Source organism: Gorilla gorilla, chromosome 7 (genome assembly GCF_029281585.2).
Source record: "Gorilla gorilla gorilla isolate KB3781 chromosome 7, NHGRI_mGorGor1-v2.1_pri, whole genome shotgun sequence".
Taxonomy (NCBI): Eukaryota; Metazoa; Chordata; class Mammalia; order Primates; family Hominidae; genus Gorilla; species Gorilla gorilla.
In genome coordinates this window covers 33,341,214-33,358,376 of record NC_073231.2, presented here as the reverse complement: position 1 = coordinate 33,358,376, position 17,163 = coordinate 33,341,214, and the positions used below count along the sequence as shown (strand labels likewise).

At 40.0% G+C, this 17,163-nt stretch overlaps 1 protein-coding gene across 6 annotated transcripts in view; it reads left to right on the top strand.

Moving 5' to 3' along the window:
* Nucleotides 1-17,163, top strand: part of KIF13B (kinesin family member 13B) — a 225,690-nt gene that overhangs the window by 157,299 nt on the left and 51,228 nt on the right. For all 6 annotated transcript variants that reach the window (XM_055348316.2, XM_004046843.5, XM_055348315.2 and 3 more), the window contains 9 exons: nucleotides 3,167-3,337; nucleotides 4,908-5,065; nucleotides 6,707-6,839; nucleotides 10,095-10,241; nucleotides 10,853-10,882; nucleotides 13,232-13,331; nucleotides 13,863-13,989; nucleotides 14,709-14,764; nucleotides 16,731-16,855. In XM_055348316.2, coding sequence (XP_055204291.2) covers nucleotides 3,167-3,337; nucleotides 4,908-5,065; nucleotides 6,707-6,839; nucleotides 10,095-10,241; nucleotides 10,853-10,882; nucleotides 13,232-13,331; nucleotides 13,863-13,989; nucleotides 14,709-14,764; nucleotides 16,731-16,855 — 1,047 coding nt within the window. The remainder of the gene's footprint in view (nucleotides 1-3,166; nucleotides 3,338-4,907; nucleotides 5,066-6,706; nucleotides 6,840-10,094; nucleotides 10,242-10,852; nucleotides 10,883-13,231; nucleotides 13,332-13,862; nucleotides 13,990-14,708; nucleotides 14,765-16,730; nucleotides 16,856-17,163) is intronic.

The window sequence follows — 17,163 nt, the reverse complement described above, 5'->3', positions numbered from 1 at the left end:
GGTTTTAGTTTTTGTGTGCAAAAACTTTTTTGAAAACCCCACAAAACCCAAACAGCCTGCGTTCATTTCTTATGGCTGACAGTCTTCATTCCTGGCAGTTGCATTCCTGAGAGGTTGCCTATAGACGAGAGTTCAGCATATTAAATCTTGTTTCTTGTCTATTTTAACATTAAAATTGTGATTAATTTTGAATGGTAAAAAAAGGTTTTCAGATGGAATTTAGTCACTAAGATGTATTGAACATGTATCTACTCAATCAATACCTGTCACAGGGCCAGGCGCGGTGGCTCACGTCTGTAATCCCAGCACTTTGGGAGGCTGAGGCGGGCGGATCACAAGGTCAGGAGATCGAGACCATCCTGGCTAATATGGTGAAACCCCGTCTCTACTAAAAATACAAAAAAATTAGCCGGGCGTGGTGGTGGGCGCCTTTAGTCCCAGCTACTCAGGAGGCTGAGGCAGGAGAATGGTGTGAACTTGGGAGGCGGAGCTTGCAGTGAGCCAAGATCGTACCACTGCACTCCAGCCTGGGCAACAGAGCGAGACTCCATCTCAAAAAAAAAAAAAAAATACCTGTTACAGGTCTCTTTCATTTCATTTCATTTCATTTCATTGGTGTGGTAAGTCTCACCCCTGTAGAGTAAGGTAGCTACTGATAATTCCCATTTCACCTAGGAGAAAACGAAGCCTAAGAAAACTAAGAATTTAAGTAATTTGAGCCAGCACACAAGCTGATAAGTGGGCGAGATTTATTTATTTTAATTAATTAATTAATTAATTTTTGAGACAGAGTTTCGCTCTTGTTGCCCAGGCTAGAGTGCAATGGTGTGATCTCAACTCACTGCAACCTCCACCTCCTCCTGGATTCAAGTGATTCTCCTGTCTCAGTCTCCTGAGTAGCTGGGATTACAGGCACGTGCTACCATGTCTGGCTAATTTTTTGTGTTTTTAGTAGAGACGGGGTTTCTCCATGTTGGTCAGGCTGGTCTTGAACTGCCGACCTCAAGTGATCCGCCCACCTCGGCCTCCCAAAGTGCTGGGATTACAGGAGTGAGCCACCACGCCTGGCCGAGATATTTATTCTATTTATTTTATGTAACTCCAATATCTTGTAATCTTCCCAAATGCCATATTGCCGTGCCTTAAATAATATAAATATTTAAAAACACTTAATGAGAAAATGATGGTTTTTAAAAACTTTGTGGAAAAATTAATTGCAGAGTATTGTTTGCTCAGTTTGGTTTGGAGGAATAAAATATGTCAGCCAATCTGTCTTTCATAGCCTGTCAGGAAGTAGCTATCTAGGTGTTTCAAACTCCTGTTGACATCACAGGAAAGATGAATTATAATGGGGGTTCCTGTTTGTTGCTCACCCATTATATGTCTAGTATGGAAGAAAATAAAATTATCTGGTTTGTGTAATTTTGTGTGTCATCAATACTTCTCGAAATGTGTTTTTGCTTGTTTGCTTGTTTGTTTTTTGAGACAGAGTCTCTGTCACCCAGAGTAGAGTGCAGTGGTGCGATCTCTGCTCCTGCAACCTCCGCCTCCCGGGTTGAAGCGATTCTCGTGTCTGAGCCTTTGGGAGTAGCTGGGACTACAGGCATGTGCCACCACATCTGGCTAATTTTTGTAATTTTAGTAGCGATGGGGTTTCACCATGTCGGCCAGGCTGGTCTCAAACTCCTGACCTCAAGTGATCCTCGGCCTCCCAAAGTGCTGGGATTATAGCCTGAAATGTTAAGGTTATGTTTGTGGCTTCTGAACTACATGAACTCTTATGTCATATATTCAGATTTGTTTTCATTAACTGTATTTACTGGAGGTAGATTAAATCATACAACATGCAGAACGTGACCAGGTGAAAAATATGATTTATGATTAATGCTCAGTCATGTGAAAATTGGTTTAATCAGTTATAAAGTCAGAATTTAGCTTAACTGACTTCGGGATTTCATTTTCTTCGTAGTTGGAGAAGTTGTAGAATATTGCAGTTTATCACAAAAACTCCAAATTAAAAATCAAACCACGCCAGGCATCGTGGCTCATGACTATAATCCCAGTATTTTGGGAGATTGAGGCAGGAGGATCACTTGAGCTCAGGAATTCAAAACCAGTCTGGGAAACATGGTGAGACCTCATCTCTACTAAAAATAAAAAAAAATTAGCTGGGCATGGTGACACACACCTGTAGTCCTAGCTCCTTGGGAGGCTGAGGCTGGAGGATCACTTGAACTCTTAAAATTGAGGCTGCAGTTAGCCATGATTGTGCCACTCACTCCAGCCTGGGCAACACAGCAAGACCCTGGCTCAAAAAAAAATCAATCTAATGCTGCCCACCAAATGAAATATTAAGAATATTTGGCTGCTTAGAAACTGTTATAGGCATTTCTTCTGGGGCCTTTGGGTCTGATTAGACATGTATCTCCAGTTGCACTTTGTTACAACCGCACCCTGCCCTCCTGGTCCGGAGCACGCTTCCTTTGATACACCTTCCCCCCAAATCTGCATAGAGAAGGCTTTCCGTAAATGCTACAGAAAATGGTCAACATTCACCATCTTCACTTCCCTTCTTTCTCTCCCCACATCTTTAAATTATACATTTCTGGTGCTTTTAAGTTTTCCCAAAACAATGTTGTATAGTATTGTGTAACATTTTCAGTTGAGAACCTTGTTCCTCTTTATGCTTTAAAATATCAAATCCATGTTTTGCTCTTTCCTTGATATTTGTTGTTTCTTGGCCCATACACCGATTTTGTTCTTCATTCGCTCTGCCTGACAATCTTGTTCTGTTCTATGGCATATCCATGGTTAGCCAAGTTCATATCATTGAAGAGTGCTGATGTTTGAGATCTTTCTTCATCTGAATTAACGAGATGATGATTCTTATATTCTGAGAAACTAACATTTAAATGTTCTTAGACTTTACAACGTCCACCTCTGTAGTCAAGGTCCTTGTAACCCTCTGTCCAGCCTCTCGCTAAATATAATCATTGCTACCACTATTTCCCAGATGCAGAAGTCCAGTCTCAGGGTGAATGGGATTTGGCCAACATAAATATCATAAGCACCTAAGTTAGTGACAGAGCCGGGGCTGGAACCTGCAATTCTGAGTGCTTGTTGGAACCCTCAGATTTCAAAACACAGAGCCTTCTTTTTCCTTCAGGTTAAAATCCTGCAAGCTACTGGGTTGCCACAGCATCTGTCCCACTTTGTGTTCTGCAAATACAGCTTCTGGGATCAACAGGAGCCGGTGATTGTCGCTCCTGAAGTGGACACCTCCTCCTCTTCCGTCAGCAAGGAGCCGCACTGCATGGTTGTCTTTGATCATTGCAATGTGAGTTTGTTTTCCAGAGTAGGTCAGCATTTAGATTACTCATGTGAAAACAAAACAGAAAATGAACCTTGTTTCTTTGACTAAATGTGCCGTTATATGTCTTGGAGCAGTTTCTGTAGAGTGTGGGGATTGAATAAAAAGTGTCAATGCATCTATACTCCTCCACAACCCAAAGGTAACTTTTGCGTGAGAAACAAAACACATATGGATGTATATATGCATATTCTTCTCCAAAGAAAATCTATGTCCTATATTAGGTTACTGAAGAAATTATCTAAAACAGTTAAGAAACTTGTGTTTTAGAGAAAGTGAACACAGGTAACAGAGAAGAACTAACTTTATTGAGCACCGAATGCTCTGTAAAGCTCTTTGCTATTCCTTCATTTGGATCCTCACCGTAGTTATCTTTGTTGATAGTGCATTTTTTTGTGTTTGTTTGTTTTGTTTTGAGACAGAGTCTCGCTCAGTCACCCAGGCTGGAGTGCAGTGGCACGATCTTGGCTCACTGCAACCCCTGCCTCCTGGGTTCAAGCGATTCTCCTGCCTCAGCCTCCCCAGTAGCTGGGATTACAGGTGCTTGCCACCATGCCCAGCTAATTTTTTTGTATTTTTAGTAGAGACAAGGTTTCACCATGTTGGCCAAGCTGGTTTCAAACTCCTGACCTCAAATGATCAGCCCACCTCAGCCTCCCAAAGTGCTGGGATTACAGGCATGAGCCACCACACCCAGCCAACAGTGCGTTTTTTTGTTGTTGTTTGTTTTTTCCCAGCTGAAAACACAAACAAATCAGAGAGGTCATTTTGACCAAAGTAGTTCTTCACTGGTTTGTCCATGGCTGGTGAGCAGCAGAATGTGGACTATTGGGTCCCCAAGTCTTTCTTGCTCCTGCACCACACTTGATCCATTTCATCTGTTTCAAGAGAGAGGCCTCTTTCTAATCCGTTTAAAGCCAAAATACTTCACTACATTAAAGATAGATAGAGAGGGGGAGACAACAACAGAGATAGGAGATTCTGTGATTTCTTTAATAAACTGTTTTAGAGCTAAATCCTAATTGCAATATGCTATCTTATAAAGATGGACACGCTGGCAGAATTTTCACAAATTAGATCTTTTTTTGGTGCTAATGATTTTATTTCCTTATTCTCCTAATAGAGATAGTTAACTTTCTAAAAAGTGGGAAAAAATGTTTTTGCAACACACTACCTTATTGCATATAACTTTTATATCAACACATTATAGATCAGTGTTGTAACACTTTATACAATTATGCTCTTAAAAATAGCTCCCAAAATATTGCTAACAAAATAGAATGCAGTGGTGGTCTTACATACTAGACTTTCAATCTGAAAAGTTTAAAAAAATTCCGATTTATACTTATGTTTAAAGTCAAGAACCTTTTGCCATCTGAGCATTCATTATGGGTTTTAGATGATAGTTCTGTATAACTAAAACATTCCATTTTCTATTTTTTTTCCCTGATATAATTAAGCATGTGATGTCTGGTATAAACAATCTTAAGATTACCAGAAAGAGTTTGCTCTTCTGTAATTAGCTATTGTATTTCAGGAGTTTTCTGTTAACATCACCGAAGACTTTATCGAGCATCTTTCCGAAGGAGCATTGGCAATTGAAGTATATGGACATAAAATAAACGATCCCCGGAAAAACCCCGCCCTGTGGGATTTGGGAATCATCCAAGCAAAGACACGTAGTCTTCGGGACAGGTGAATATTAGATGTTCATCTGATTCCATTTATATATATGTAATTTTTTTTTTGTTTTTTGGGACAGTCTCATTCACTCTGTCACCCAGGCTGGAGTGCAGTGGCACGATCTTGGCTCACTGCAGCCTCTGCCTCCTGCGAGTAAGCAACTCTCTTGCCTCAGCCTCCCGAGTAGCTGGGATTATAGGCATGCACACCACGCCTGGCTAATTTTTGTATTTTTGGTAAAGACAGGGTTTCACCATATTGGCCAGGCTGGTCTTGAACTCCTGACCTCAAGTGATCTGCCCACCTCACCCTCCCAAAGTGCTGAGATTACAGGCGTGAGCCACCATGCCTGGCTAGATTCCATTTATAATTTTTAAAAATTGCTAGAGATTAGTACTGCCATTTGTAGAGGTTACTATTTTCTGAGCATGACCAGTGTTCCCTGAAGGGATGGCAGTGTCTCCAGGGTATTAATCACACAATTAAACTTCCTTAGGGAAGTGGACTGCAGAGAATGATGGAAGAAAGTTCAATTTGTAGCTGGTTAAGAAGAAACAGTGAAATGAATTTTGGAGAATAGTGACTTAACATTATGAATTATTTTTAATTAATCAGCTGTAGAGAGTATGGATCAAGATTCACTCTAGTGTTGTCTTTAGCTCATAGCTCTGAGTGGCATCAGTGTTGGAAAGAGGTAGGCTTCTTTGTGGACTTAAAAGGAAGCATTAAAAGGGATTGACTGAAATTGCATATGTTTGTGCTTTTCATCTAATTATAGATGAAAACAGATTTTCTTTTTCTTTTTTGCATTTGGATACTTTAGCAAATACTAAATTAGAAAGTGACATTTGAGATTTTTTCCTTGATTCTCTTACTGACCTGAGAAAAATACTTGGCACATCACTGAAGCATATGGCACTACCTTTGTCTATCTACGAAAAGACAACCCCTGTATTTGCTTTTTTTTTTCCTTTTTTTTTTAATAGTTTCAAATTATTTTAGATTCGGGGGTACATGTGCAGGTTGTTTACCTGGGTATATTGTGTGATGCTGAGCTTTGGGGTGTGATTGATCCTGTCACTCAGGTAGTAAGCGTAGTACCCAGTAGGTAGTTTTTCAACCCTTGCTCACTTCCCTGCTCCCCAACTCCTGGGAGTCTCCGGTGTCTGTTGTTGCCATCTTTTTGTCTGTGAATACCCAGTGTTTAGCTCCCACTTATAAGCGAGAACATGGGGTTTTTGCTTTTCTATTTCTGCATTAATTTGCTTAGGATAATAGCCTTGAGCTGTATCCAAGTTGCTGCAAGGGATATGATTTTGTTTGGTTGTATTTTTTTATGGCTGTGTACTTGCTGCTTCTGTACATCTGATTAGAATTTCCAATTTTTGAGTAACGACTTTGAAATAGATTTGTCATTACATCTTTTTGAACAAAGTAAAGGAGCCATTTCTAGTTCTGATATTGTGAGTTTAAGTTTGCTTTCCATTATTCTTGCCAGTATGTACATGCATGGTATTCACTGAACTACAGATCATTCTGAATTACTCTGTTTGGAGGTCATTTTCATTGTTAATTCTTATGTGTGTAGGACCCTAAGCTGCCTGTAATGAAATAGAAATGTATGATTTTCCAAGAACTTCGCTTATTTCCTAGATGGAGTGAAGTGACCAGGAAATTGGAATTCTGGGTTCAAATCTTGGAACAGAATGAGAATGGCGAATACTGCCCTGTAGAAGTGATTTCTGCAAAGGATGTCCCAACAGGAGGAATCTTCCAGCTCCGGCAGGTAACAAGATTGTGAATGTTTATATTAGATTCTTTGGTGCCAGAAAGCTTAATATTGGCTTCTTTTTAGCAGAAATGTTGGCAATAATGAAATCTAGACTGGCCAAGTCCATTTCTTACATTAAAATTCTCCTATCTCATGTCACAAGTATTGCCATTAAATTTTTTTTTCTTTTAATGAAGTAGAGACACAGGGATCTCGCTTTGTTGCCCAGGCTGGTCTTGAACTCCTAGGCTCAAGCAATCCTCCCACCTTGGCCTTCCAAAGTGTTGGAATTATGGGTGTGAGCCACTGCTGTCAGCCAAATATTGATATTTATAATATTTTAAAAACCAGTTCTGTTAGTGTTAGGTAAGAAAAAGATAAACTTTAAAGGAAAACTTAGAATTGATTTGTAGGACATAAACCAAACATATCAAACAGCTTTAGAAAGAATTGATTTGTAGGACATAAACCAAACATATCAAACAGCTTTAGAACATTTAGGAAGACAAGGAGAAGCTATGTGACATGCCAGAAATAATAAGCATTCAGATTGTAAAATGCTTGGGCTCAATTCTGGCTCTCTAGTGTCCTGGCTGTCTATCCCTGAGCAAGTTCAATAACCTCTTGCCTTCGCCTGTTATGTAGACATGATGATAACACCACCTTCATGAGATTAGTGTGAGGATTAAGAGAGATGCATGTTTAAAGCACAGGGCCTGACATGCCAGGTGTTAAGTACACACAGCTGGGTAGATACACATGCCAGAATCCACAGAGCAGAGAAGAATATGGGAGTGGCCACTTAACCCCACATGCATCCGCAGAGTCTGTGCTGCCAACTAACAGTGAGAGGGAAATTTTTAATTTAATTTGTATACAGGATTTGGAATTTTTTTTTTTTGCTATACTTTAATGCATTGTTTAGGAGACTGCCAAATTCTATGAGTTTCCATACTTTAAAACAGCAGTAAAATACTAGAATCGTTCTAGAAAATGAGCATAGAAAGCATTCAAAGCAAAATAGAGAAAATTAAAGGAAAGAGAACATTTGCTTACATGTTTAAGTTTCCGAATGTTTTAAGAGGAGGATGATGATAAACACTTGTTCTCTGACCCCAGCAAATAAGTTTTAGCAAAGTGAAAGATTAGTTTAAATTAAAGCATATGTTATACACATAAAATAGAATTCTTAAGGGTGTGAAGAACATCTTTTTCTGGGCATCTGTTAAAAAATATATATATCTTCTTCTAAGTCTTAGAAATTCATCTACTGGAAGGCAAGACTGGATAATTTTCTATGATTTAGTGTAAATTGGATATTTAAGTATTTGTCATACTTCTGACACCCTTTACTAAAAGTGTTCAAAGAAATGTTGGTTTATCAGGAAAGGGCTTTTTGAAGGATACGCCTCTTTACCTTGATGCTGAAAAAATCATGCAAGTTCTGAAAGGATTTTTCTTATATGATGGCAAAAACCGCAATTACTTTTCACCAACTTAATGGCAAGAATAAAGACACAGAGGCCATAAATTAGGTCCATTTGGATAGAAAGTCATGTGGAGAAAGAGCTGGAAAACAGGAAGAGAACAGGTTGCAGAAGCTTGTGGCGGCTGGTTTCGGAGGGCCTTGAATGCTAGGCTCATTTGAGTGTAATGTGTTTGAAAATTGGCTTGTATTGTTCTTGAACAGGAACGTGGCAGAGGACAACTGATTAGCTTTAACCATGTGAAAAGTGCTGTTTTTGTAGAAATAAATGGTCAAATATCAGTAGTGACAGGAAGTTCTGTCTAATAGTTTAAGTGTACTTTTAAACGTTTTTCTGTGGAACAGTAAACCATTGCCAGATCCTTTCTCTCCTTTTCTTCCCTCTCCTTAGGAATCTTCCCTTCAAGTGCGCACTTCACCCTTCACACTTAGGCACAGATTCACAATAGATCACTTCGGAAAGTGCTTAGGCAAACTAAGCAAATAAAAGGTAGCTAATTGAAATGACAAAACTGTTTAGGCTATTAAAATATTTTCTTTAGGACTTTTCCCACAAAATATCTGAGGCTTAGTCCTTGGTGATATTAAATCAGAAAACATCTGTATCCCAGCCACTCAAATGGAGCTTGATAGGATCAGTGGTTGCCTGAGCTGATTTTCCTGATCATGCAGAGCTCTTGGGAACTAAAATCTGATGGAAGAGGGCAAGAGTAATTGACTTGCAGTTGAACATTTAAATTCCGTTTTTCAAATGCTATTTTACATTTCTAAAATGTATAAACCAAGTTTGAAGTCAGTAATTTGGGAATACTGTGAATTCTCTTTTAAAATATTACTTCATTGTAAATATATACCAAGTCTCACATAATAAACAGTCTAAACAATCATACTTACATTTACTGATTTTTTTATAATTATATATTTATATTTATATTAATGATATATACTGCTATATCAGTAAATTATATTTTATTTATTATATACAAATTATATAAATAATATATTTACTGATATATTTACTGATACTGATTTTTTATATTTACTGATTTTATATTTATATTTACTGGTACTTTAACATGTCATATGTTTTTCTACAGTAATTCTTTAACAACCGTATAGTGTTTCATTATATGTTTCACAGTTTATTGTTTTGTATAAAACATAATAAAGTTATTGAACGTATAAAATATTCAATTTGTGTCTAATTTTTTGTTCTTAAAGGTGCTTAAGATTTTTTGTGTATATGTATGATTATTTACTTAGCTCTCTAGAAAGTTGAATTGCTGGGTTAAAGGAACTTATATTTTTAAGTCAAATTGCCTTGCAGAAAACTTGCACCAATTTAAATTCCCACTTACAGTGTATGAAATTGTTTCATAAATGTAGGGCATTGGAAATTCCTCTTTTAAAATATAATTTCCAATTTAGGAAGTGAAAATACAGGTGTATCATGCTTTAATTTAATTTGTATTTATTTAATTATCAGTAAGTTGAACTTTTTTATTGGCCAACTGTTTGCATTTCCTTTCTTAGAATTTTTTAATGTTACTTCTTATTGAAAGAATATGTAAACATATATTTATTCTGTTTTTTAGCTCACTTAAAAAGGGAAATGATTTTTCCCGATTAGTTTTTAAATTTGTATTTTAATGCTTAACAATAAGGTATGGTGACAGTGTCTGAATAAAACATTTTTCTCAACATCAGCCTGTAGGGGTCTCTCTAAATCAAATTTTTGGAAATCAAGAAACTGATTTTAAGACTCTAAATTGTCTGTGACCCAGGGGCAGTCCCGGAGAGTTCAAGTCGAAGTGAAGTCAGTGCAGGAATCTGGGACTTTACCACTGATGGAAGAATGTATACTGTCTGTTGGCATTGGATGTGTCAAAGTTAGACCGCTCAGAGCCCCCAGAACACATGACACCTTCCATGTAAGTTTCTATACCTGTTATGTTCTTCTTGAAAGACAAAATCAGACCAGAGTGCCTTTTGGAACCTGTACGAAACTACTTTTTGTGAACAATTCTTTCCGTGAATCTCTTTGTTTACCTTTGCTGTCTTTTTTTGTGTCTTGCATTTTAATGGAATCACTGCATCGGACTGTATTACTGGTTTTGCCCTGGTGTAGGTGGCAAGCTGAGGGTTAAAACGTCTCAGCCTTCATAGATTGCACAGTGCCTGCTAGTGATTAACTCCTCAACATCACCCCACCCCTCTGGAGAAACCCCCTACTGGCTTGTAAAGACTATTTGCCAGCAGGTGTTTGATTTCCCCTGGTGAGTGGGACTATAAACCCAGCAGGGAGAGCATTGCACTGGTTCCCGAAAAGGTCAAATGAGTATGCTTCACTCTTCTGTGAGCGGCTCCAACTTCCTGACAACTGTAAAACCCAGAGTGAGGGTGTGGGTAGGTGGGAGATGAAATAGTATATTAATTCAATTGGAAAATATAAATTATGGGTAAAGAGTCAGATTGTTTAGCATAGCCTGATTCTTGGATAAATCAATAATTCAGTTCTATGTAATGTATTTTTTTCTTTTAGGAGGAAGAGGAAGACATGGACAGCTACCAGGTAATTTAGCACCTGTTAATCTCATCTCAAATAAGCATGATTAAAGTATATAATTACACATTCCTGGATCTGGCTATACTGTTATTTAAGGATTAAACAATTCATACTGATTTTTTTGTTGTTTTAAAGTAAAACAGAGTAGGGAACATTGAGTGTTGTTTCATAGGCTGTAAAGTGTGTTAGGAGTGGGAAATCATTCGTGACTGAGATCCTTTTCCAAACCTGGAGCTCCCCAGCCAGGCTCCCTGAAGATCCGTTTCTCTGGATCCTCTTCCCTGGACATTTTCTCTCCTGAGTGAGTCCCCACTCGTTGCCCCTATTATAGTTGTCTCATTCTGAGCTTTAGTCAACACTAGGTGTTTTGCATTTTTTTGTTTGTTTTTTTTGTGTGTGTGTGACAGAGTCTCACCCTGTTGCCCAGGCTGGAGTGCAATAGCACCATCTCGGCTCACTGCAACTTCCCTCCTGCCCCAGCCTCCCAAGTAGCTGGGATTACAGGTGCACGGCACCATGCCCAGCTAATTTTTTGTATCTTTACTAGAGACGGGGTTTCACCATGTTGGCCCGGCTGGTCCCGAATTCCTGACCTTGTGATCCACCCGCCTTGACTTCCCAAAGTGTTGGGATTACAGGCGTGAGCCACCGCGCCCGACCGAATTTTGCATTTTTTAAGCTAGATCTTTCTTCCCTACTTCCTGGAATCATACAGCATTTGGAATCTTTTTTTTTTTCCTTTGTTTTCTTTTCCTAACCTCCTGCAAGACTTTGTTTCTGTCTGTGCAGTTTCATCTGTTAGTCATCGTTCAGGACTGTCAGGGCTCTTTGGAGCCTGATTATGTCATCCGTGTAGTCACTTTCCTGGTTTTGCATCATTCTAATTTGATAGAAATGTCTGCTTTCCTATAAGTCGCTGATAAAAACTGTATCAGATAGGGTTAAATACAGAGTCCTATGGCACAACAATAGAGACTTTTTTCAAGCTGACATTAATCACTGTTCTTCGGATGTGATATTTGAGTCCTCTGTAATTTCACTTAAGTAGATGCATCGCACGTTTCTCCATCTTGTCCACAACAGTGTCATAGGCTATTTGGTTAAGTGTCCTAGTAAAGTCCAGACACACTATATCTGCAGCATTCCACTGACCTACACAGTCTTGTAACCTTATTAGAAAAGGAAATGAGGTAAGATTGATATTCATGTAGGTGTTGACTGGTAGGTTGTTATTCTGTTGATGACAACCCCTATCCCCTCTTTCCCCTACCTGTTGCCCCACAAAATGCATAAAAACAAGTGAGAGAAGCATTTACATGTTTTCTTTCAAGAGCCTGTGTTGACATATAGAAAGCAGAAGTTACAAAAGTTGATTCTTCTGATTATTCTAAGGTACATAAATTGAAAGTGGTTTTTTGTTTGTTTTGTTTTTTGGAGACAGAGTCTTGCTCTACCACCCAGACCATAGTGCAGTGGAGTGATCTTGGCTCATTGCAACCTCTGCCTCTCAGGTTTAAGTAATTCTCTTGCCTCAGCCTCCCAAGTAGTTGGCATGAAAGGTGAACACCACCATGCCCAGCTAATTTTTTTTTTTTGGGATGGAGTTTTGTTCTTGTTGCCCAGGCTGGAGTGCCATGGCACAGTCTCGGCTCACTGCAACCTCTGCCTCCCGGGTTCAAGCGATTCTCCTGCCTCAGCTCCCAAGTAGCTGGGATTACAGGTACCCGCCACCACGCCTGGCTAATTTTTGTATTTTTAGTAGGGATGGGGTTTCACCATGTTGGGGAGGCTGGTCTTGAACTCCTGACCTTAGGTGATCTGCCTGCCTTGACCTCCCAAAGTGCTGGCATTATAGGTGTGAGCCACTACGCCTGGCCAATTTTTTATATTTTGAGTAGAGACAGGGTTTTGCTGTGTTAGCCAGGCTGGCCTCAAACTCCCGTCCTCAAGTGATTCACCTGCCTCAGCCTCCCAAAGTGCTGGGATTACAAGTGTGAGCCACCACGCCCAGCCATACTGGAAGATTATTGAGTCCTGTTTATCGGTTTTATCCAGCAAAGAGACCTTTTAGAAGATTTTTGTTGCAGGTGCTTAAAGCTCTACCCACAAGCCATTAGAAATAAAACTGGTTCTGGATACCTGAGAATGCCCTTTCTGTTCTAGAAAATAATGCTTTAAATTCTGAAAATAGCTGTTTTGAATGATGGGCACAGTCAACTCGTGGTAGCAATAAAGAAATTATTGTATACTACCTTACCTTTCCAAGGCATAGTAGAGTAAGGTAAGATAGAGCATCAGTTTCAGATAGATTATCTTGACATTACATTGAATATGATTTTCTTTGCTTGCTTCCAGGATCGAGATTTAGAGAGACTTCGTAGAAAATGGCTAAATGCATTAACAAAACGTCAGGAGTACTTGGATCAACAATTGCAAAAGCTTGTCAGTAAACGTGGTAGGAAAAACAAATAGAATATTTTTCTCCCCTGCAAATCAATGCATAATTAATTATTCTCCCTTTGTAGCCACATCAGTTAAGAACCAGATGAACACATCAGTAATGGGGATGGCAGGAGCAGATGAGTGTTACTCTTTGTTTATGTCATATCCTTTATCCAGCTGTCGTATCTTGGTGGAGGTCTTCCTCCCACCCCCCACAAAGAAAGAGCAAATACAGTGCACAAAGCATACATGGTCTGTCAAAGATAACATAAAGGAAGGTGGTAACTTTTCTTATCCAAAGGGCTCGAGTCCTCTGACTCTGGACCAGTCACTCCTGTGCGGTCCCTCTGTAGGCCTCCCAGGAACTGAAGATGGCCTCTCTGCAGGAGCCCATCTGACCTCTCTAGCTGTGGGTTAGTTTTTATCACTGGGGAGCACTTGTGAGCTAATAATTGAAATATAGGCAAATCCAGTCTTTACTCAGGACAAAAAGATAAATGGCAAGTGAAGTTTTGTCATTGAATCCTCATTCTCGATGTTCTAGATAAAACAGAGGATGATGCTGACCGCGAAGCGCAGCTTCTGGAGATGCGGCTGACCCTAACTGAGGAGAGGAACGCGGTGATGGTCCCCTCTGCTGGCAGTGGTATTCCAGGGGCCCCAGCAGAATGGTATGAACCCTGTGGTGCGTCTTGTGAGGTCTGAACGCTCACCAAGTCACTTGCTTTTAGCTTGAATTTTGCGTGTGCTATGGTTAATGGAAGAGTCAATAGCATGGGGGGAAATGTTGTTTAAATTAAAGGAACTGTTAAATTATTTTCATGAGTTGAATAACTATGGCCTAGAACTGTTTTATTAAATAATGTTGTTATTGGCCAAAGTCATTAAGATTTCTGAGAACTTAAATCAATATTTAATACCACTGCACTTAGCATTAAAAAAATAGTTAATATGTTAATTACTTGGGTCATTCCCTTAGAAGACTGTTCGGTCATAAGAAAATTGCATCTCCACGCGATTTTGGTTTTGGTGCTGGCTTAAACTGTACTGTCAGCAAATGTTCTGTGCTACTTTATAGAAATTAAAAATAGTAAATTTAGCCAGAGGAAGCCCTTAAGTATATCATTTTATAAGAAAGTAGGTTTAAACAAGAGAACTTCACTATAAACAGGTAGTGTCTTATAAGGCTAAGTTCAAATGTCAGGGTATGAAGCAGCAGCTACAGTGGAGGCTTTGTGGCCTCTCTGATTCTGGATTAGAGTAAAATCAGGGCCAGGGTTATTACTGCTTTGCCCTGTAACAGCCCTGAATGCCATTAAGGCTGTGTTCCTACGTGCATGCCACTGAGAAAGTAACCTGAGGCAGATGCCATTTGTTCTTCCTGTTTTAGGACCCCAGTACCTGGGATGGAGACACACATTCCTGTTATATTCCTGGACTTAAATGGTAAGTTAGGAGGTGTTTTCTGAAGACTTACCTCTGAAAATTTAGTGCCTACATAACATGTAGATTCCAACCAAGTGCATCGTGAGGCAATTCTGTCCCCCTAAGGCTAGAGCCAGTTTGATGTGTGTCCATGTCTCCTGGTTGCAGACGGACTGATTTGTGTGTCATAGTCTCATGTTTATGGCAGTAATAGGCGTGCTTCACCATACTCCTCACCTCTCATCCCTGCAGCTCACGGTGCCATGTGGATGCTCTGTTCTCCCGGTGTTAGGATGGTAGCAGTGTTTTTCTGCACTAAAAATATTTTCTAATTTATTTATTTATTTATTTATTTTTTGAGACAGAGTCTTGATCTGTCACCTAGGCTGGAGTGCAGTGGCGTGATCTCGGCTCACTGCAACCTCCACCTCCCCGGTTCAAGCGGTTCTCCTGCCTCAGCTTCCTGAGTAGCTGGGACTACAGGCTTGTGCCACCACGCCCGGCTAATTTTTTGTATTTTTAGTAGAGATGGGGTTTCACCATGTTAGCCAGGATGGTCTCGATCCCCTGACCTCGTGATCCACCTCCTTCGGCCTTCCAAAGTGCTGGGATTACAGGCGTGAGCCACTGCGTCCGGCTTCTTCTTTAATTCTTGGGGAAAGACTTCTCTCTGGAAAGGACAAATAACTAGCGATACTTATGAAGCATGTTTCCTTCTTGTGGTGTTTTCTTAGCATTATCTAATAAATATCTCACTTTTTCTATGAGTTCTTGTGCCATTCATCCCTGTATTACCTGTTTAAAAAAAAAAAAAAACTGTCATTTTTCTGTTTCCCACTCACCACCATGTAAAATATTTTGGGCCTGGATACGTTTTACATATACTCTGCCGCTAGGAGTTCTGCCTGTAGGAGGGAAAATAGAAAATGGAAGAGTAGATTAAGGATCTAAAAATAAGTTAAAAGTCAGCAGTTAAATTCCTAACACATCTGCAGAACTATGTATTAACATTAACTCTCCTTAATAGATGAGTGTGGATGTCCTCCGTGGTTTTCTTCCACCTAGCTGACAGCGAGATGCAGTCTCTGCGGCATTTAGGATCTCCTGCCACTTAGCTTATTTAAATGGAAGATTTTTCTATGCATAGAGTTAGAGAATAATACCGAATAATACAGCCACTGTCTGTTTGCTTGATGGGGTGGAAGGTGTTTGTTTTTTAATGTTTGCCACAAGTCCTTATCCTGCTGTGGTGTTCTGAACTTGGCGCCTGAGGGTGATTCTGGCCTGTTCTGTTAGGCTTCCTACGTAGGTGAGGTGCTTGTATTTGGGTGCAGGCAGGGATGTGCATAAGAAAGTGAAAGACAATAAGCTTAAGGAAGACGTGTTAGTCTGGGCATTTGAGGGGATCATCAGGACTTTGGTCAGCATGGTACATGTTCTCGGTCCCCCCATGCCCACCTCCTAGAAAAGGAACTTTGGATGTCTGCCCACGAGCTCCAGGTGAAGGGGAGTGGGGAGGGCCAGGCTCGGGCCTGAGGAACCAGGGGGCCATGGTGCAGTCCTTCCATTTCCAGCCCATGCAGCCAGTGGAACCTTCTGGTGAATGTTGCTGTCAGGTGCGTGGAAACACCCTTGCACGTTTCAGACCCTTCAGTGCACTAAATGGTACGGAATTTGTGTTATAACCCGGTCACTGACATTGATGAGATGACCTTGGGTAACCTCTTAGGTATCTTGGTTTCATTTGCCTACCCTATAAAATAAGGCATAAGTGTAGCAGATTGGATGAGATCATTTTTTGAGGCACTTTCTTATCTCTAAGATCTGTGAACTTTTAAGTGGTCATCTTCAGTGTCATGTAAGATTTCAGAGCAAAAAGCAAATGAAATTTGAAGCAGAAGAATTGTAATAATCACATTGAAATTTAGCTGGTAGGGGTTATCCTTGAAAATGATCTCAGTATTTAATGGAACTTCTTTGCTTTTAGCTGATGATTTCAGCTCTCAGGATAATCTTGATGACCCAGAAGCTGGTGGATGGGATGCGACCTTGACTGGGGAAGAAGAAGAGGAGTTCTTTGAATTGCAGATTGTGAAGCAGCATGATGGGGAGGTAAGGAAAGCTTAACTTGGGACGATCAGATGAAAAGTGGTTTCCTTAACCTCTCCTCGAGCTTTTTGAAACAATAAGGCAATCATGCCAGTGCTTTACATTTCTCAAAATACATAAAGCAAAACCTTTCATCATGACTTCCAGAAGAATGGAGCTTGAACATATATTACATCCATTCACCTTTTCCTTCCTTTCCTGGTAACTTGTACTGAGCTTGTGTGAGCAGTTCAGATCAGCAGCGGTCGGGAGCTTGAGGCGCTCTCTGTTCCTCAACCAGTGAGAGATGGAAGCAGGGGCTGCGGAAGTGC